Source organism: Phaseolus vulgaris, chromosome 7 (genome assembly GCF_000499845.2).
Source record: "Phaseolus vulgaris cultivar G19833 chromosome 7, P. vulgaris v2.0, whole genome shotgun sequence".
Lineage (NCBI taxonomy): Eukaryota > Viridiplantae > Streptophyta > Magnoliopsida > Fabales > Fabaceae > Phaseolus > Phaseolus vulgaris.
This window is the reverse complement of record NC_023753.2, coordinates 36,545,533-36,566,771: the sequence shown is the minus strand read 5'-3', so window position 1 is coordinate 36,566,771 and position 21,239 is coordinate 36,545,533. Positions and strand designations below refer to the sequence as shown.

The following is a 21,239-nucleotide window of genomic DNA, read 5'->3' as shown; positions in this document are numbered from 1 at the left end:
AATCTACAATGTTGGAAATTTATTTGATAAGTGACAATGATTCATTTAAATAGTTTTATTGTTATAATTTTAAAAAATCTAAAATTTGAATTAAGGATAAAAATCAATTTCAACAACGAATTGAAAAACAATACACAAACTCTTGTTATTTAATATTTTTAATAATAATAATATAATAATAAGAATAAATGAATGAAGTTTTTTATTTTGACTTGTTATGAGAACAAAATGAGTTTGTCCATGCATAATTTCTCAAGAATTTTGTCACATGCAATGGGACAAATGTGTGCACGTGCTTCTCACATGCAAAACACAAACACTATCCATAATAGCTATGGACATGGAATAATGCATACTATTCTTATTCTCCCATGTTTCACCAGATTTTGAGCTATAAAAAACTACCATACAATGCAAGCTTTTCTGCATCAGCATTCACATTCAACACTGCAGAGAACCAAAAAGCTTTTGCATTAAGCAGAGAGAGTGATCCAATGCAAGAACATTGGAGAAGAAGATAAAAAGAAGAACATATTCAAAAGGTTTGTTGATTGATCTGAAAACCCTTTTGCGTGATTTGGTTCTCTATTGTTTGTTTTATTCACATTAAACTAAAGAAAGTGCAGATAAGAATGCACAATAATGACTCTGCTTCACAAAACTAACCTAGCTAGCTTCACATATATACATACATCTGTGTCTGACTCGGATCCATGTCACATGTGATCACGTTTCTTCATAAGGAAGGTTATGAAATTTTAACCTATTAGGGTCCTACCCACGTTAAGTTTTTCTGCATTTCTTATTTCTGAGTTTTGTTTGACCAACTGGGACAAAGTTAGGCTGAGATAACCAATCTGAAGCCTCAGAATATATCTCTTTCTGCATGTGCTATCTTCTGGGAGAGGTTTTGTTTTGATCTTTCTTTCTTTTGTGATTTGATTTGTGTTTTCTGATTCTGGGTCGTTGAGTTTTTTTTTTTTTGCTATAAGTTGATTAATATATTATTGGTTGGAAAAATGACAGAAAGTGCTGTGAAGATTGAAGGGAGATGAAGAACTCTGGTATGGAAAGTGGTATGTTCATTGACAGTGATGAAGATATGGAGAAGGATCTGCATAAAGATGAGAATGATGGAAACGATTCGGATTATTCGAATTATTCCAATGAAAACAATTCAATGAGGAAACCCAGCAGCTACAGCATGGCATGGCCTCAAAGTTACAGGTTAGCTTCACCTGTGTGTGCTCACTGTGTTTTGATCTGCCATGAATGAGTGTGTTTCAGGCTATTCATTTGACTTTTCTTTTTTAATTTCTCATTTCTTAAGGCCAAAACAAGGCTTTTCTTTCAAGGAATATTGACTAATTAATGGTTGGAAAAAGAAGAAAAGTAAGATGTTGGAATGAAAATTCAGAATGTCTATGCTTCTCACTGGTGTTTATTAGCTCTAGAGTGAAAAAAAAAAAACAGTTACTGAAAATAGTTATGGCATTACATTATTCTAAGAAAAAAAAAAGTGAGAGATAATTAAGATAGATGAAAAATGAAAAAAATAATGGAAGAAAACAAATGAGTAACTAATATAGCAAAAAAGATTTGTTTTTGGTTTTGAGAAAAATAAAAAAGTAGTATAAAAGTATAGAAAATAATAAAACCCCTTGTCATCCAATTAAACATATCACAATAGATTTTTGATAATCAATTATAGTTTTTTTGACATTGATTATGTGTTTCACAAAATGTTTGTGGTAATTGACTATATATCAGCCAAATTAATCTTTTATTGTGTTTAAAAGTGAATATTTACAGAGAAATGAAAGCTGTGTAACCCTTTTTTATTATTTCTTTTCCCCTAAAATTTTCTCTTTATCAAACAAAGTGTTTTTAAAAGACTAGAAAACACTTATTCTTTTTGGCCAATTGCTGATGGGTGTATGCACTATGAGTCTCTCCATATATCATTATCCTTGGCAAAAGTGCAAGCACACACACCTTATTAGAAATAGATTGCTTCAATTTTCTACCCTTAAAAAATAATAACTTCTGTAACAAAAGCCCTTTTGGTATACCAAGGAGAGACAAAACTTAAAACATTGTTTTGAACAAATCAGTTTTGTGTTAATCATTTTACTTTCAGAAGTAATAAAAAGTGATTACAGAATCAGACTTTTGTTCATCACCCTTGCTGGTTGAATATCTGTTTCTTCATCTCTCATTTTAGCATTTTGCTTAATGAATCTGAAATGCTTCAAGTTGAAGTACTTATTTTGATGCAATTAATAATGTTTCAGGCAATCCATTGATCTATATGGTAGTGTACCATCACCAAATATTGGATTTCTGGGGACCACATCACTATCAAGATTAGGAAGTTCTTTTATTTCTTCATCTTTGACAAGGAGGCAAACTCTTGAAATACTTCAACAAGAGAAAAAACCACTCTTGCAACCCACAGAAGAGGAGAAAGTGCATCATACCTTGCTTCCTTCACAAGTATCTAGAAAGTCTTCCATTAGGAAAGACCCTTCCAAGGTTTCTCATGAAGTTCACATACCAGGCCAATGCACTTTTGGACAAGCTGTGCTTAATGGTAACTATACTGATAACTGCTTCTTCAATGCAAAATATTAAAAAAAATGAAAGCAATTATGGTGAAGCCATATTAAGTGAAGACACTGCCCATGATTTCATTCCTTCATACAAAGACTTAGGAAACCTTGACACTCTGTTTGTTCTGTTTTAACTACACGTTTATAGATGTGAGTATATTATTATTTAGTTTCAAGATGTTGCATTTCTCTGAAACTAAATCTGAGAGACAAAAACTATACTGCACTACTCTGCATATTATGCTTATGTTTTCTAAGGTTTGGCTTGTACTCAATATAGCTTGTAGATAACAAAAATTGTAGATGTAGCTTGTAGATATAACAAAATTGTTGAATTAAAATATTTGGCTTTTAAAATTTTGCTAGAATGTGTACTCTTGAAAAGAATTAGTCCAAGTGTTGGCTTAATTGTTCTGGATTTTGCAGGCATAAATGCCCTTTGTGGAATAGGAATCCTTTCAACAGCTTATGCAGTTAAAGAAGGTGGATGGGTTAGTCTTTCTATATTGTTATTGTATGCACTTTTTTCCTTCTATACTGGTTTGCTTCTGCGTTACTGCTTGGATAGTGCACCTGGTCTTGAGACATACCCTGACATTGGCCAAGCAGCTTTTGGAACTACTGGACGTATCATAATTTCTGTGAGTTTTAAATTTTTTTCATCAATGGTTAATTTCAAAGCATTAATTAGTCTCTAATCTCCAGCCACTGCTTTTTAATCTATATTTTTTGCATGCAGATAATATTGTACATGGAACTATATGTAAGTACTTCCTTCACTCTTTCTTGCTTTTGAAATCTCAGTTGTTATTTGTCATGTCAAGAAAATATGGATTATATAAAGCTAAAGAAAATCTTATTTGAACAAATTCTCACTTTGATTTCTGAACTATTTAGGTGTTTACATTTGGACCCTTAAAATGATTCAAAAGATGAATCATTATAACCTTTCTGTAGTTAAACAAGCTTATCCTTGCTTATATATCCATTAGTAACTTTTCATCACCAACTTGAATCACAACAAAATCTCAAAATTGAAAAGACATTAATGATACTTCCTCCTTTACTTTTCCAAACAGAAAGGCATAAATGTTTACATGTAACTTAAAACTTCTGGTTTGATTTGATTTTTCTCCCTTCTCTAATTAAGATTTTGATGAGAATATCTTAATCAATTGAATGTTTATTAATTTTATGTAGGCTTGTTGCATTGAGTACATAATCGTAGAGAGTGACAACTTATCTACATTATTTCCAAATGCACACATTAGTTTGGGTGGAATTGAAGTGAATGCACACATTTTGTTTGCAATATTGACAGCAGTGGCTCTTCTTCCTACTGTTTGGCTTCGTGATCTACGTATTCTCAGTTACGTCTCAGGTACAAGCTTTATCCTTTCTCTTTCTTTCCTTTTCTTTTGCAAGCAAATGTTAACAAAAGTGCTTTTATAAACAATGTCAGCACATATATTCAAGTACCAACATTAATCAATCATTTTAAGTACCCTTATTGAAAGTGGTTTTAGTGAACTTATGATGTAAATTGTCACATGAAATGTTTAGAAATGAAAATTTGGAAGCACCATTGTAACCCTTTAAGATGTTGTTGCAGCTTGTGGAGTTATTGCAACGTTTCTAGTGGTTATATGCTTGATCTGGGTTTGCTTCGTAGACAAAGCTGCTATTGATTATACCAAAGGAACAACAACCACATCAACATTCAATCTTGCAACATTTCCTGTTGCAATTGGTCTCTATGGTTACTGCTACGCAGGACATGCTGTGTTTCCAAACCTCTACACTGCCATGGGAAATCGGAATCAATTTCCTGGAGTGCTCTTAGTATGGTAAACAAATAAAAAACTTCTACATTAGTTATTCACACTCTTAGCTAGAGAAATTCTCTCTTATAAACATTGAGAAGTTAAAGGTCAAAATCAAAGCTAACTTAAACCAACCATACCATCTAATTCTTAGGCTATTCAATCCCTTAATTCTGTATAAGAATGCTAGTTTTTGGTAAGTGAAGCACATGTATGCAAAAAAGAAGAAGTGTTGGTTAACAACATTTTGCTAACAAGTAATCCATAATATATATAGATAGATAGATATCGATAGATATATGTATGTCTCTGTATGAAATGGCTAACTTGAGAGTCTTTTTAATGCAATAGTTCATATGTTACAAAGGGATTCTCTTTGGTTAATACACAAAAGAGAGATGTAAATCTCCACAAAATAAGTACCAACACTCCTTTTCACTTAACCACTGACCATACGACTAACTCTTCCACAAAAATAAGATTTATCACTAATTTCAAACTAACAAGACAGAGCAAACAGAAAATAAGATCTTAAAGTATCTAGAAAAGTCTCGATTTCTAAAAAAAACAAATTTTGTAGAATTTATGTTTAAGTGTTTGTCTAATTCAATGTGCAATTATTTTTCCATGCAGTTTTGTTATTTGTACAACTATGTATTGTGCAGTAGCTGTTATGGGTTACTCAGCATTTGGAGAAGCAACACTCTCTCAATTCACTCTTAACTTGCCCCAACACTTAGTAGCTGCCAAGATAGCTGTGTGGACTACGGTATGCTCATTCTAGATTCTGACCTTCTTCCATGTTTCATTTTATATATATATATATATATATATATATATTTCACCATATTATTGATATTCTATCAGTCAGATAAAATTGCTAATCTTAGTATAATGTGATTTTATTTTGCAGGTGGTTAATCCTTTTACCAAATATCCTTCATATGTGCCATATAAATAAATACATTTGTTCTTGCTTACCAAAATAGTGTGCTCAGCAACTAATATAAGTTCTTAACAGCAATTGGATGTTTAAATATAAATATTTCTCAAGTTTAGAAGATAATAATTTTCATTACATACATATGATATATACATACATTGATTGGATAATTTTGGAAACAAATCATTGCCCTTTTATTCTTGAAAAAAGAGGTAAGATAGAATCAATTTATTTCAATCTATGTACCTACACTGTGAAGATAAAGATAAATGTTTTTCTTAATTAGCACCACATATGCATTGAGTCTATCTCCAGTAGCAATGTGTCTAGAGGAGTTGATACCACCAAACAATCCCAACTTCAACATATATTCGAAGCTCATTAGAACAGCTCTAGTAATTTCTACACTGCTTGTTGGTCTTTCAGTTCCCTTTTTTGGTAAGCTATTATTCTTCCTTCCTTATACTTTTATCAGTTTTAGAGCCAAGTGTAACAACATTTTGTCAATTAACTCAAGAACTAGTACATAAATCAAACAGATATGAAGGAAATATGGTAAGGATTGATTTTATGTAAATTTATTGAACCAAGGGTTCTATCCCTGATCCTTTTTTATGGTCAGTTACTATCCAGTTACAAAATTTATTAGCCTTGTGGAAGTTGAAGACATGGAAGAAAATAAATGAAAAGTAATCAAAAGTGCAGGAAAAGAGTCTTGATTCCAAATGAAAAGTTATATTTGATTGAAAAGAATCCTTTTTATCATTGAAGAATGAGGCAAAGAATTGCCAAATACTATGGTTCTCATTATGAGACCCTGATTTGTTCCACTTATGTTTATAAAAAAAGAAAGGAAATGAATAGTAAAGAGTGCTCATTCTGAACATTAAAACATAACAGAATTGGTCCTAATTAATCTTCGGAATGGAATGTAGAAGGAGAGAGATTCTCAAACCGAAGTATGAAATGGATTCAATGACTTCAAAATAGTTGAAGAAGGAACCATATTAGTTAAAATCTCATGTACTACTAGCCAAATTATTTTACTATTGCCTAGTTGGATTATGTTTTACTATGAACTGCATATACTTTTGTTGCAGGTTTGGTGATGTCATTAACTGGATCTTTACTCACTATGTTTGTTGTAAGTGCCCTCAAGTTCTTCTCTTTTCTCTCCAAGAGGTACTGCTAGCCATAACATTCATTTTAATATGTTCAACCTTTTTATGCAGTCATTGATTCTTCCTGCTGCTTGTTTTCTAAGCATAAGGGGTCGCAGAACCTCACGCTTTCAGGTATGATGATTACCTCTTCATAATAGTAATGCTAAATGAAAACAGAAATACAATCACATTTTTGTTATTTAATGAGAATAGCTTTCCTCAGCCAAATGGCTAGAATACAAACAAAACATCCTTGTAGTGTTATACTATAGACATTTAGTTTGTATATGTTGGCAATTGAGATTGTTTTTAGATGTTATATTAAAGTATTTAATGTTTTTCTAATGTTCTATTTTGCTTTTAAGTTTGGTTAAAGTTTTCTTATGTTCAGAAAAAGAGTTGTAGGTGTAGATTCATGATGTCTTCTTTTAATTTGGTCATAGTTTGTTGTCTGTTATGTTCAATTGAGAGTTTCATAATTTTTCCATTTAAACTTCTGATATAAAATTACAAAGTATACTAAATCTGAGGAATATTATATATCAAGAAATCAGTTTTTCTCATTTCTTCTACCTCTTTTATGTTCAATTCTGTTTTTTAACAATAGAGATGAATGGCAAAACTTTTCCATGAACTACTCAAAGTGGGAGCATTTATCGTCTCATCATATTTATGTGAACTGCTCAAGGATTTTCAAATAGAAGATGTTGATTCAATAAAACCTAATTGGAAAATAAAGAAATGAAAAGGGAAATTTGAATTGTAATATGCTGTGTTGATATCAGTACAACTTTGATTATGTAGCAATGCTAGACCATGAGATATTTTTGTTACATGACCAAATCTTTTAAAACTTTTTTCGCTTGTTGTCTATTTATGATTACCTCTAATGTGACTCAACTTTTCCTCCTTATTCTACAGGTAGTACTTTGTGTTACAATTATTCTAGTAGGTCTTGCATCATGCTGTTTTGGATCATACTCAGCCCTCTCTGAGATCATGGAGAAATTGTTTGGATAAAGTTTTGAAGCATAAATCCTAAACAATGAGACATGTAGCAACCAAGGTCTAGTGCACTTGTTATTCTACATCCTTTTTTTTTATTTCTCGCCCCAAATGTCCAGTCATTTTTCATTAGAAGATGATTTCACATTTTGATGTTGTAATTGTGGTTAATTATTCTGGTTTTGCTTCCACACTGTAAAAGGAAATTTTGCTCATGTTTGTTGTATGGACATAGTGAATCACAGTGGAAGATTCAAATGGTCAAAGGCTGGTTTAGACTGCATTTTTCTCCACAGATAGTGTTAATGTTCTGAAGTCAAGTCCTCTTATATTGTTTAGAATGTATTTGAAGTATTGTCTACTTTAAAACTATTTTATCCTTAAAAAACGTGAGTGGATTAAGAGAAAAAAAAAGTATATATAAACTCCTTTTGACATCTAGTTATAAACAATGTAGAACCTTTTTGGATTACCCAAAAAGAAAAAAAGATAATGAAATTTCATACTCTATCTTTTTAAGCTCTTAACTACCATTTTAGTTTATATATTGAGTATGATATGATTTTTACTAGCTATGGTTATATAATTACACGATTCAATATAAAATATGTTATGCTCTAACAAATTTATATTCACGTACTAATACTTCGTGATATGGGGTTGGCCTGATCAATGAACAATGGTTGAGAATAACTGGACTCAAAGGAATCTTTATCAGAAGGTTAAAGGAGATGGTGGATAATTTGCCATAAGGGTAAGAAGACTAGAGAGTAATGCAACATTTTGATTTTTTTCTTTGTTCTTTGAGACTACATAACCGACACATTTTGACTTTGAAGAACGATAAGAACATTAAATTAAAATTTTATTATGGATGGGGACTACAACAGAGTCATTTATTCTTCTAAACAGATTGAACTCAAGGACAAGACATTGTACAACATGGAATCATGGGATGTGATTCTTATGAAGTAAAAGTAATACTATTCGGCAATGGTGCTACATATCAGTATGCATGTAACAATAGGTTACACAATGAGGATTCTAGAAAAATAGGTGGATGGTGAAAATCACAAGTTATTTGTTGTTGATTCCTATTGGCTGGTCACTGCAGCTCCAGGTTTTTCAGCCTGCAAATAAGAGTTTCAAGAATTAACCACAAAAATTGAGTTCATAAGGCAAGTTAAAAGGGAAATATTTGCAGGGTTGATAGATATATGACTAACTATTGCAACAATAACTTGTGAACTTTTGGGAGAACCATGAACATGTAGAAGAGCTTTAAGTACATCTAAAGATATTGGATTTAAAGAGAATTGAAGATTGCACTTGTTTAAGTAGCTGCATGCCTATGGGAATTCAAATATATACACTGCATAAATGATGTTGAAAAATGTTGTACCTTTTCTCCTCTTCCTCAGACTCAACAGTTTTCTTGTACTTTGGGAATGGAACTTGGCCTGATTCAATTTGAGTAATGTCTTGGAGGAGGAGCTCATAGTGCCTTTTGACTTCATCAGGGGTTTTCCCACCAACAGCAAGGGCAACATTGTTCCAACGGTCAGGGGTGTCCTTGTCATAAACTGCTAGAGCCCTTTCAAAGGCCTTGTTGTCCTTAGCACTCCATGATCCTGTAGCTGACATTGAGCTTGATGCCATTTCTGATAGTTAGTTAAGGTAACTAGATATATAGATATTCAAATGTGGTGGAATTTAGTGAACTACTGGTATATGGTAGTGCTCAAGTTCAACAGAGAGATGGCATTAACTAAGAAAGGTTGAAGAGTCTTGATGATATGTGCAGAAAGGAAGCACTATGCATGCTCCTTTTATATGCAGAAATGGAGGGTGTGACCATGCAAGGTGCAAGTTGTCTTCTCTTGCAACTTTGCCAAAACAAAGCAGAATTTGAATGATTTGTTTCATCAGGAACCACAGAATAGATCAGGACCAAGAAGTTGAAGAGTAATATGAGAGAATAAGTATCTTCAAAGGTTTAAACTGTCTTTCTGAATCATGGTTGAGGACATTGCAGCTGCTGCTATTGTGAAATTATTCTATTTGTGCACCACAGAAAACTATGATTGATAATTTTGCAATTACACTAATTATTGGTATTTCTTTTGCAATTGTGCATGTCACTATGATGTTTAAGTAAATGAAAGTATATTATGTAGGACTTGAAAAAAACAACAAAGTTGTCACACACAATAGAAGAACATTCCATTGAAATAAGCTTAACATTGCTATTTTAGTTTGATTTTGGTAATCATTAGCTATAGATAGTTGTTTACTTGATTTTTTAAATGTTATTGTTTATCAAGTAAAAAAATTAATAAATAAGAGTATTCAAAATATTCCAACCCTATTACAAATTAAATAAAAAAAACACATATCTGATATTATCCCAGCATATTGTTTCTTTCAATAATATTATCAAACATATTGTAGTCATTTTTTAAAATATGTGTATAATCTTGAAAAACAAACTTTGAAGTAAAACAACTTTCATATACAGCAATTAAAACTCTTAGTCAAGATATAAAAAGCAAATAACAAATAAAGTTGAAAAAAACCAAAGAGGAAGATATGAGAAAGTCACCTTATATTGTTGTCCAAAAATAAGTGCAATGAAGATAGTCAAAATTCTCAGAAAAACTTATTTCATTTCATTTCAAATATCATATTTAGATGATCGAAGCCCTTATTTATAGATGAAAGACTTTGATCAACCTTGCTTCACTTCAGTTAATGTTTCATTAGAAAATATTTTTTAATTTAATTTAATTTAATGAGTTGGTAAAGTAATTTTCACTATAAAGTAATGGATAATACTATTTACCATGGTTGAAAATTTTGTCTAGGACTAATTAGAATTTATAAAATGAAACTACAACAAACATTTTTTTAAATTGGTTAAAAAAATTTATTTAAATTTTTATAAAATAGATTTTAATTCGAACCAATTTTAAAAGCAAATACTTTTTCTATCTATTATCTTGAAAATCAATTTAAAATATTTTTTTTAAAATGAACTTTTAAAAATGGATTGAAATTATGTTTTTTTTTTTACATTTGAAAAAAAAAATACATAAGGTGTGTTTGTTGTGGTAGTGAGGTTTGCCCCCTATCAAGTAGGTGTGATGCCTAACTTTATTTGATTCTCTTGCTTCAAGGATCTTCAATGGCTACACAACCAACAACAATATTTTCTTCAAAAAAAACAACCTTCCTTTGCTGCAGATCTTCTACTTTGTCTTCAACAATGTCCAACATTCTCTAAAAACATTCTCTACATGCCCAGTTTTGTCCGTACAAAGATTCTTGTTTCTTACTTTCATTCAATTAATATTTTTTTTATACATCACTTAAATAAATTTGTTTAAACAGATTTCTAATTATACAACATAATTAACTTTCGTAGATCATGTTCAAATTTGTAAAGAATACATCTGAAAAATGTTTCAGTGTTTAACATAAAACTCCAATTTTTTTTATCAGTCAAAAAATAAATAAATATGAATCACTTAAGGGATGACTCAATCCTTATAAAAAAAAAAGAATATAGGACTTCACTCTAGAGTCTATCCCAAACTCCTAACAAAAACTATCAAGAAATCCTTACCTCCAAAAAAACAACTGAAAAGACTGTCTTTAGTAGCAGTCAGAGTATATCATTACATAAAAAATACATACAAATGTAAATAACTCACCAAAAAATAACCTTCAACCGTTTTTTTAATCTCCTATAAAAAAGCATAACAACTTAACAAATCACAGACTACGAACATAATAAAAACAAAAAAAAATACAAAATATTTGCACAATCCAAAAAAACACAAATATTTACACGATATATATATGTTAGAATGAACACATTGTTTTGGTGCATGAATTAGAAAGAATAGTTTCCTTTGCATATAAATATAAGAGATAGAAAAGGTATTATTATAGTTGTGAGTGTGAGGTGAATATAATGATACTAGGGCTATGTTGCAACTTGATTCTAGAGTGTCCCCGACCTATATATACTATTACTGTTTCTCTACCAATAATTCCAATCTTTATTCATCCATCAAATCTTTATGATGCTCCAAGGATTTTCGCATCAACAACATTTATCACCCCAAATCTTTTACAACTCATTCTTCAAACCCTAAACTCTCAATTTACCAACACATTACAACTCTCAATTCATATCTCTTAATTTTTGTGTTTTTTGGTTTTTTAACCGTTTGAATTCAAAATGAGTAATTCAGACTTATATTTTTTAAAATTTTACGTTAAGTAGACACTACAAGAAAATTATGAAATAGAAACCAATTTTAGAAACAAAAAATAATTAGTTGTTTCAGTGACTAAATTAGAAACCATTTTAGAAACTAAAAAAATTTTAGTTTTTAAATTAGTTTCTATTATTATTAAATGATTTCTATATTGATATCTAATTAGCTATCAAGGTTATTGCTACCAAATTTAGGATGTTAATAATTGGTAGCTAATTAGATACCAATTTCGAAACTATTTAACAATAATAGAAATTAATATAAAAGATAACATTTTTTAGTCTTGAAAATAATTTCTAATTTAGTCACTATAGCAACTAATTATTTTTTTTCTCTAAAATTAGTTTTATTTCATAATTTTTTTAGTAAATAAAGATTTTTCATAATATATAAATAAATGTAAATCTTATTTATAAGTCGATTTTATAAGATTAATTTAAAAAAAAAAGTTGTATTTCTTAATACATATTAACTGTTGTAATCCTTGGATTGTTATGAAAAGTTGTGAGGTTGTTGTATCGAGAAGATTTGAAAAGAATTTAATTTTAGAAATTGTTAAATTTGGTCCATGGTAGGTAATGGGTTGGGCATGATGATTGGTTGACAGTTACAGGATTCAAGGAATCTTTGAGAGAAAATGAAAAGAAATGGTGGATTATTTGCCTCATCATCACCTATAACTAGACTAGAATCTTCATCACCGTATAAAGTAACATATAGATTCCTCCACCATTGTTTTGCTGCAACATTCCTTTCTCTCTCTCTGCTATTTCCTTCATATTGGATTCAAATATATGGCAAATCAACTTCTTCCAAGGTTGTGAAACTTTACTTATATTTTATAGTTTATACTAAACACAAAAAGAAACTGAACAGAAACTAAAACATGTTAGCATTAGAGGTTGTGGTGAAGATTTAGACTAGGGGGTTGTAAGTTGAAGTTGTAAACTCCAACCAATCTAAGTGCAAGATGGATCCTGACAAGTAGAAAGTTGGTTTTTGATAAAAGTAAGCTTAAAAGAAGCAGGGGAAACCAAAGTCCAAAAATAACGAATGAAAGATGTTGCTTTGAAGTGATTAATTTTGTGACAAATTCATTAACCTTAATTTTGATTAAAAAAAAATCTGAATTAAAGTTAATTAATGAAATTAATGAATAAAAAAAGTAATAAATAGTTGGAATCATTAGAATAAAAAAAAAGTAGTTTATTGTAATAATTTGAAAAGTGAAGGCGTGTTATTGACCGGTTAACAAGTTGGTTGGACCAGAGCCTACACTTTCCTCAATTTGCTAATTGGATCCTTAAATCACGCAATGTCTTTTAAGGTTTCAAATGAGTTGACTCAAATTAAAAATTACTTTTAGTATTTTCATACTTTATTTCTCTACTATCATACATTTTTGGGAAAAGTTGAAATTATTTATAGATTAATTTTCTTTTTGTTATTATGTAATCTAAAATTTTATTTTAAATGGTGTAATTCAAATTTAAAAATGTATTCTAAATTTATATAATTTTTAAAACTAGAAGTTATAATTAGGACTCCCAAATGGCAAGAGTTTCAAGACTACGACCTATACTTGATTTATAGATGGTTGGAGGTGTTGGTGGGTTTGTCACGACCTGCAGCTGGTGCAAGATAGAAATGACATATGTGCTTGTATGCAAGGGAGTCAAAAGGAATATTAAGGACATGATGAATGATTCTGTTTTGATGTGTCTTATAATAGACCAATAGAGACCAGGTGGATGTTGGTTCAGGGTTCTTTAAGGAAGAAACAAAAACTGTGTTTTTTGTGGTGTTTTGGTTCCAATACGAGCACGATGCTAACTGGAATAGGATGTCTAGCTTATGCAGCAAACATTATCTATCTATTGTTTTTGTGGTGCTTGTTCATCTCTTTATTCTTGGAGATTCTTATGTGGTTTGGTTTATGTAAAAGGGTTGGGATACCCCTTTTGTATCCCTCTTAATTTAATTTCATTCTTTGCTGATAAAAAAAATTAAAACGTATCATAAACTATGTTATCTCAAAATTGGATTGAATATATTTTTTTTGTCTTATACCCTAAACGTATGATGTGAAATTGATTTTTGTTTCTAATTCAAATTTTAGACCTCCCAAATACATGTATAAAGAAAACTATTGGAATCGATTATTGCTAGTATTTTTTTTTACGTAACAAATAAATTTTTTTCAGCGAAGAGTTAACATGAAATACTTTAACTGTGTGTTACGTAAAAAAAATACTGACAATGATTAATTTCAATAGTTTTCTTATTATAACTACCCAAAAAAATTTAAAATTTGGACTAGGAAGAAAAATTAATTTCACATTATAGGGATGAAAAACATATTTAACCCATCAAAATATATATAAATGCACCTTCTTAAATATTTTTAGATCTAAAAATATAATTTGAAAATATAGAATATATGATTGTGTTTTTAGATCGTGTAATATATAATTTGAAATATATGTAATATGAAAATATATTATAAATTGTATGATATAAAATATGTTTTAAAGTTACATAGTTTAAAAATTTAAAATATATTTTTGAATCTAGAAATCATATCGAATTATGTGAGGTAAAATCCATTTTCAGATTATGTATCATTTCCTTCTAATTTATAAATATATTCTCAATCATATAATTTTAAACATATTTTTAAATTCTATAATCCAGAAATTTAAAAGTATAAACATTTTAAACTTTTCATGTCCCAAGAAGAAAAAAGCAATTACCTAAAGTTTATTCCTAGGAACTTTCAAGTCCACAAACATAGAATCATTTCTATTACTAAACGTGGCAAAATGAGAGATTAAAAAATAATTACATAGAGAAGCTTATAAAAATTGATTAAAAAATTATATAGGATATAATATAAGTAAAGGATAAATTTTAATTTAAAGAATATTTAGAGGACACCAATATCGAATAAAAAAAAATTTGTTAACATTTTATAAAATTTTCAAAAAATAAATTTATTTTTTTATAGTTAAAAAATTATAATTTAAACTAAATTATACAAATTTTTCATTTTGATTACTGAAGGCATACGGAAAAACATACGTATTTATAGTTTACAAAGAAAGTAGGGGATAAGTAAGTAAATGTATAACAAATACATATATAGTATGCCAAATACACTTATCTTTTCTTAATGTTTTCTTCGAACTGTAGAGTTATTTAAAAATAATAATAAATAATTATAAAAAAAATGTAGAGTTATTTAGATCGAGGGACATATGAATAAAAATATAAAAAAAGTTAAATATATCTATTTATTATTAACATTTTAATTTAATATTTTAATTTATTTTATTTTAATAAAAGCATAAAAAATAAAAATAAAAATAAACATCATAATTAATTAATTAAGTTAAAAACATAATTCATTATGCATTTGTGAATATTATAAATATCAATAAATTATTTGATATAATCAGTTATATTCTTATACTTTAGACTTCTTTATTTCATTATTAATCTATTTTATTCAACTTAGCCTCTTTTAATGAAAATATTACATAACATGGTTAACAAATAAGTATTGTTAATTTAATTTAAGTATAATGACAATTTATAATCATTTTAGGTTACAATTTTTAAATCTAATGACGTCAATTTCAACATCCGAAATATAAAAATTAAAAGATTTAATTAAACATTGTATTAAAAAAGACTAAATAAATAAATAATAAGACGAAAATGATTAAGTCACTGTGTTGATTTGGGTATAAGATTTATTTATATAAAAAAATATAAAGATTTCTAATATTAAAATTTAGTCTTAAACAATATGCACAAGCTAAAAGAAAAAAAAATCACATTTAGAGTTTATATAAATCAACTTAGGTATAAGTTAATTATAATTCATGAAAAAACTTATTGGAGATCCACATCGACTAGAAATTAGAATATTTCATTATATATAAATGGGTGCAAACCTCACCTTTTGAGTCGGTTTTATGGGGTTGAGTTAGGCTTAAAACCCACTTCGTAATATGGTATCAAAGTCATTTCGAACCTATCCTAGCGAGTGTTTATTGACCTTATCAGGTCACTCGCTATCGGGTCATGATATATAAGTGGGTGCAAATCTCATCTCATGAACCAGTTTTAGGCAAATGCTCCCTGCACCCAACACTTTTGAACCTGCACCCAACATAATTTCAAAAATTCCAAAAATACCATTTATTTCGAAAATGAAAATCCGGATTGAAAATAATGCATTCTGGAAAAATAAATTCGTAAGAGATTTTTGTGTTTCGGATATAAAAGTTCAGAAAAAAAAAATCAAAATCCCATTCCAGATAAAAAAATCCAGAACTAAAAATAATACATTCTGGAAAAATTTATCTAGAAAAGATTATTGTGTTTCGGAAAAGGGGGTCTGGAATATAATTTTATATGTACCCCATCTTTTTAAGGGTATTTTTGTTTTTTCCTTTGTTTGTGATTGGGTGACATTGATATGGTGCAGGAAGCAATTCTTAATAAAAAAAAACTATTTTTTTAAAAGAGTTTATGAAGCAATTAAACATAAAAAGTAATTAAGAAAAAAAATTATTTCACTAAGCACTTTGATGTGATATATGATAAGTGGTAAACAAAATTTGTGTTTACTTTCTTTACAGAAATATATAGAAAGTGGAAGATTTGAACAAGAGGGAAGTGATTGATTCATCACCAACCATTTTTCTCCAAATTTGCTTCAAATTTGTCTTATTGCTATCATCTTTCTCCATCCTTCTCTAATAATATCCCGTGACTAACTATGCCACAATTTTCAAACTCAAAATTCCACACAACTCAAAAGTGAAAATACTAATCATGATCAGAAAGAAAATAAGCATGACCAGATTTTCAGATATTTGTTTGCCTTTGAAAATAATTATAATTTTTTTTTCATTAAGGTTAATGTAATAATATGTGTTTCTGTGTATATTGTTTTAATTAATAAATTAAATTTTAACTTTAATAAATGAAGTTTCATTTACTATCTATGTTATGTACCATTATTATAACTTTTTTGTTATTAATTTGAAGAAAGAAAGTATATTTTTAGGGATGAACTATGATGTGACATTTCTGAAAATAATTGCAGAATGCACCAAATGAACTCTGAATGTGCAATATAGTGGTAATAATGAAGCTCCAAGACTCAAGACATTGGGGTCACCACCAAAATTTGTTTCAGACTCATGGACCCAATATGCACATTCACATAGGCCCTTGCTATATTCCTTACTTTAATTCAAACTTTGAAGAAGAGACACACACAAAAACATCCTCAAACCAGCAACACCTTCTCAGATCTTACAATGATGTCTCAGTCATGTGTTATGATTGCAGCATCACTGTTATTTGTTATAGCACAAAGTGTTGTGGGAGTGAATTCAGCTTCACAAGCTGATAAGATAACCACTTTGCCAGGGCAGCCACCAGTGAAGTTCCAGCAATATGCTGGTTATATTACAGTGGATGAGAAGCAGAAGAGAGCTTTGTTTTACTACTTTGTTGAAGCAGAAGTGGAACCAGCTTCAAAGCCACTAGTTCTATGGTTAAATGGAGGTATATGCTGTAGTGTAAATGGCAGGGTTTCTTTTTTTTTTTTGGTTTTGGAATCTTAACCCAACCCTTTAGATTCAGTGGAAGAAACAATTAAGATGCTTTTGGGGTTTTGAAGGGCCTGGTTGTTCTTCTGTTGGAGCTGGAGCTTTTGTTGAGCATGGCCCTTTCAAACCAAGTGAAAATGGTCTTCTGAAAAACGAATTTAGTTGGAACAAAGGTAATCCAACAACCCAGTAAATCTTGTAAAGTGACCTTTTAGGTTTAATCAAAATTGCTTACTGATTTGATTTTGTCCATGTTGCAGAGGCAAATATGCTGTACTTGGAATCACCAGCTGGTGTTGGTTTCTCCTACTCTGCCAACAAATCTTTCTATGACTATGTGAATGATGAAATGACAGGTTCTTCTCTTCTTCCATTTCATTTTGTGCAAAATAGCATGTAAATAGTACTAAATGAGTCACGGTTTAGCTGCTAAAAAGCTGAATTGAATTGCATGACTATAACCATATAGGGAAGAACTATGATGTCACATTTCTCAAAATCTGATGTGTGGTTCCACTTCCTTACAGCAAGGGACAATCTTGTTTTCCTACAGCGATGGTTCACTAAATTCCCAGAGTTCAAGAACAGTGATTTCTTTATCACAGGGGAAAGCTATGCAGGTATTAATATATATCTATGTGGTAAATGAATAATGTTTCATTTTGTAGTTTCTGTGAGGTAATGCACACTAGTTTTCAGGTCACTATGTACCCCAACTTGCACAACTCATTGTTCAAACCAAGACCAAGTTCAATCTCAAGGGAATAGCAGTGAGTACACACATGAGATGTTTTTAGTAATTGATGCATAAGAAGCACTTTTTTCTTAACTTGATACATAAGATGTTTGCAGCTAGGGAATCCTCTTCTAGAATTTAACACGGATTTCAACTCTAGAGCTGAGTTTTTCTGGTCCCATGGCCTAATATCAGATTCAACTTACGAAATCTTCACCAAAGTATGCAACTATTCCCAAATTAGGAGACAACATCAAAGTGGGAAACTTACCCCCATTTGTTCAGGAGTAAATAAGCTAGTGTCAACGGAAGTTAGTAGATATGTTGATACATATGATGTTACACTTGATGTGTGTCTTTCATCAGTAGATCAACAGGCTTATGTGCTGAATCAACTCACTCAACTGGTATGTGCTTCATCCATTTTGTGTCCATCTTCATTGGCTTTTACTCAAGGGCCTATGTGAACTATTTCTAGGAAAGGAAAATAAGAAAAAAATACATGAGCTCTTCTATAAACTAAAATTAACTTATACAAAGACTATAAACAAAAATTTAAGGAAAAGAGAGTTTAATTTTTTAAAAATTTCTCTTCTAGAAATACTTGTCCAAACATGTCATAAGTTGTTTTCCTGCTTATTTATTTGCATGCTTTCATCTCTTATGCAGCAAGAGGGAGGAAAGATAGATGTTTGTGTGGAAGATGAAACTACTGCATATTTGAATAGGAAAGACGTGCAGGAAGCTCTCCATGCTAAGCTCGAAGGGATCACTTCTTGGTCAGTTTGCAGCGAGTAAGTTTTGTTGCCTGAAAGATGGCGTACCACTAGTTACAACCTTTTTTAGCTTAACACAACTTTACAAAACCAGTGAGATTTGTACCTACTTATATACTATAATTTGATCATATCACGATTTTGAACTCAATCCAAATGCCATTTATGGAGTGTTTGGTTAGGATATGACCAAATATAACATATGGATTCTACTTTTACAAAGAAACAAGCAAAAGATTGAGAGTGCTAAAAATGGATAGATGTCCAAATATAAAAGGATATGAGCAGGGAAGGTAGCAGGTGTGAGTATATAGAGGCAGTCATGGCCCCTCAAAATTTAAAAAGGCTTTAACATTCACTGTGAAAGAACAATTCTTCCCTCTAAGATTTGACCTCAAGTTCCAAAGATTAGAGCATTCTAATTTCACAAAAATAGTGTAATGAAAAAGAGAGGGACAAAGCATAAGTTCCACCCTATTTCATCTTGCACCAAACTTTCAACATCCGGGTTCTTGTTAATACAATACAATAAATGTTCTCCTTTTCTGTGAAACTTTTGGCTAGCTACTAATATTTTTCCTTCTGTCACAGTACTCTTGGATATGACTTGCAGAACCTGGAGATTCCAACTATTCCTATCCTTGGTGCACTTGCTAAGTCTGGTATCAGGGTTCTGGTATACAGGTAAATGAGTTTTTTGTTTCTTTCTATTACTGATATTTTAGTACATATTTGTATTTTCAAATTCACATTTCATGAAAGATATTCAGAGTAACTTTAATTTGGTTGCAGATCATGAATCTGTGTTTGAGTTAATCTAACATGAAATCAAATGTTCACTTTTATTATGTCTATGCACTACATTCCTGTCAACTATTTCAGATAACATTTTCTTAAGCAAAGCAAGGCAATTTCTTCTCTTACTGCAGTGGAGATCAAGATTCAGTTATCCCATTAATTGGGACAAGATCCCTGGTAAATGGATTGGCCAAGGACTTTGGACTTAACACAACAGTGTCCTACAGAACCTGGTTTGAAGGAAAACAAGTAAGACATAATGCATGAAGACCTGAAAAGTTTCACCACTTTTTAATGGCACCATTCAACTCAAATCTTTTCTGACAACTTTCAGGTGGCTGGTTGGACACAAGAATATGGAGACATCTTATCATTTGCCACTGTAAGAGGAGCGGCTCATGAAGCTCCATTTTCCCAGCCAGAGAGGTCACTGGTGCTACTGAAAGCATTTTTGGAAGGAAAACCACTTCCAGAACCATTCTTTCAAATGTGAATAACAGAGGTGTTCCTAACTCAATAAGAAAACCATTCAAAATCCTCAAACATAAACTCATTATTCTTAATGGATCATCTTTCAATTGTTATCAACATTCCTTCTATCTTTCTCCATATTTGTTTCCTTTTAGAGTGCATGTTACATGGATGTTCTCCATATTTTCTTAAACTCTTCTCCAGATTTAGAATTATCTTCCCCAAGTGACCCAAAAGATATAATTTGAAATTCAGTAATTTGTTGCTTGCAACACCAAGGGAGATAAACAAGATAACATTCTTCTGAAGGAAGGACATTCACTGGACATATATAGAAGAAAACTCTGCAATTTCCAATTCCATAAACCACAAGTTGTATCACATCCAAACAAACAAATGGTGAAAATTTTGCTCATCATTCCCAGGAAAGCTGTAAATTGACAGCAGAGTACAACCCCATGTAATGAGTTTATTATCTGTAGAAAGATTACTATGCATAAGTCTGTAAAACATTATTGAACAAGCATGATGATAGCCTTAGAACAAAAGGCATGACATTCCAAATAGAGAGTAATATGACTAAGGAAGTTAAAGGTTGCTCAAATCTTTTACTATCTTTATAGATAGGATTGTTTACTATCTTAATAAATAGGATTGAAGATCTCACATAGACTAACTAAAGACCTCGATTAGAGATAAAATCAAGGCAATTGCTTTCTGCACCCAATCAATTTTGACTTGCACCTAATGAAAATTTTAAAATCTCATTCTGCCCTTTTTACACATTTGCTTACGGATTTCAATATCCGGAAGCCATTTTTATACATTTTGGATTTCGAAATCTGGAAGGTCATTTTCATATTTCATTTAAGCTTCTAGATGGTCATATCCAAAAGTGAGTAACGAGTTTCGGATTTTTATATTCGGAATGGTGTGTTGTAAATGGTGCTGAGGATTGAGATCTGGAACTCATTTATGCTTGCTTACGGATCTTGA

At 30.4% G+C, this 21,239-nt stretch overlaps 3 protein-coding genes across 7 annotated transcripts; 2 read left to right on the top strand and 1 right to left on the bottom strand.

The window, feature by feature from the left end:
• Positions 1–352: 352 nt before the first annotated feature.
• Positions 353–7,839, top strand: LOC137830458 (amino acid transporter AVT1C-like). 4 transcript variants are annotated; one of them, XM_068637814.1, is made up of 13 exons: positions 353–542; positions 1,027–1,227; positions 2,295–2,593; positions 3,039–3,253; positions 3,352–3,375; positions 3,813–3,993; positions 4,225–4,459; positions 5,069–5,204; positions 5,349–5,372; positions 5,675–5,816; positions 6,479–6,522; positions 6,611–6,673; positions 7,463–7,839. In XM_068637814.1, the coding sequence occupies exons 2-13, from the start codon at positions 1,052–1,054 to the stop codon at positions 7,559–7,561; spliced, it is 1,638 nt and encodes a 545-aa protein (XP_068493915.1). In that variant the 5' UTR covers positions 353–542; positions 1,027–1,051; the 3' UTR covers positions 7,562–7,839. The 4 variants fall into 4 exon arrangements, 2 of the variants coding, with proteins under 2 accessions (XP_068493915.1, XP_068493916.1); XM_068637815.1 differs by lacking the exon at positions 353–542 and adding an exon at positions 658–907; XR_011084217.1 differs by lacking the exon at positions 5,349–5,372 and having other exon boundaries at positions 358–542; positions 5,069–5,208; positions 5,665–5,816.
• Positions 7,840–8,392: 553 nt separating this feature from the next.
• LOC137830460 (protein RADIALIS-like 2) lies at positions 8,393–10,225 on the bottom strand. Of its 2 annotated transcripts, XM_068637817.1 has the most exons (3): positions 10,149–10,225; positions 8,949–9,194; positions 8,393–8,676 (listed from the first exon to the last, which is right to left on the bottom strand). In XM_068637817.1, the coding sequence occupies exons 2-3, from the start codon at positions 9,188–9,190 to the stop codon at positions 8,652–8,654; spliced, it is 267 nt and encodes an 88-aa protein (XP_068493918.1). In that variant the 5' UTR covers positions 9,191–9,194; positions 10,149–10,225; the 3' UTR covers positions 8,393–8,651. The 2 variants fall into 2 exon arrangements, with proteins under 2 accessions (XP_068493918.1, XP_068493917.1); XM_068637816.1 differs by lacking the exon at positions 10,149–10,225 and having other exon boundaries at positions 8,949–9,334.
• A 6,667-nt stretch (positions 10,226–16,892) lies between these two features.
• On the top strand, positions 16,893–20,360 carry LOC137830457 (serine carboxypeptidase-like 45). The gene is made up of 10 exons (XM_068637813.1): positions 16,893–17,418; positions 17,534–17,635; positions 17,723–17,818; positions 17,990–18,082; positions 18,162–18,232; positions 18,315–18,605; positions 18,868–18,992; positions 19,566–19,658; positions 19,904–20,021; positions 20,107–20,360. The coding sequence occupies exons 1-10, from the start codon at positions 17,169–17,171 to the stop codon at positions 20,263–20,265; spliced, it is 1,398 nt and encodes a 465-aa protein (XP_068493914.1). The 5' UTR covers positions 16,893–17,168; the 3' UTR covers positions 20,266–20,360.
• The last annotated feature ends 879 nt before the right edge of the window (positions 20,361–21,239 follow it).

Bases quoted from the DNA above. Each gene is read 5' to 3' on its own strand.
- LOC137830458 (XM_068637814.1), top strand. From the start codon at position 1,052: ATGAAGAACTCTGGTATGGAAAGTGGTATGTTCATTGACAGTGATGAA. The intron at 5,373-5,674 runs CCTTCATATGTG...AGCACCACATAT, and splicing joins TTAATCCTTTTACCAAATAT to GCATTGAGTCTATCTCCAGT. The intron at 5,817-6,478 runs GTAAGCTATTAT...CTTTTGTTGCAG, and splicing joins TCTTTCAGTTCCCTTTTTTG to GTTTGGTGATGTCATTAACT.
- LOC137830460 (XM_068637816.1), bottom strand. From the start codon at position 9,205: ATGGCATCAAGCTCAATGTCAGCTACAGGATCATGGAGTGCTAAGGAC. The intron at 8,677-8,948 runs GTACAACATTTT...TCTTATTTGCAG, and splicing joins TCTGAGGAAGAGGAGAAAAG to GCTGAAAAACCTGGAGCTGC.
- LOC137830457 (XM_068637813.1), top strand. From the start codon at position 17,169: ATGATGTCTCAGTCATGTGTTATGATTGCAGCATCACTGTTATTTGTT. The intron at 17,419-17,533 runs GTATATGCTGTA...GGGGTTTTGAAG, and splicing joins AGTTCTATGGTTAAATGGAG to GGCCTGGTTGTTCTTCTGTT. The intron at 18,606-18,867 runs GTATGTGCTTCA...TCTCTTATGCAG, and splicing joins TGAATCAACTCACTCAACTG to CAAGAGGGAGGAAAGATAGA.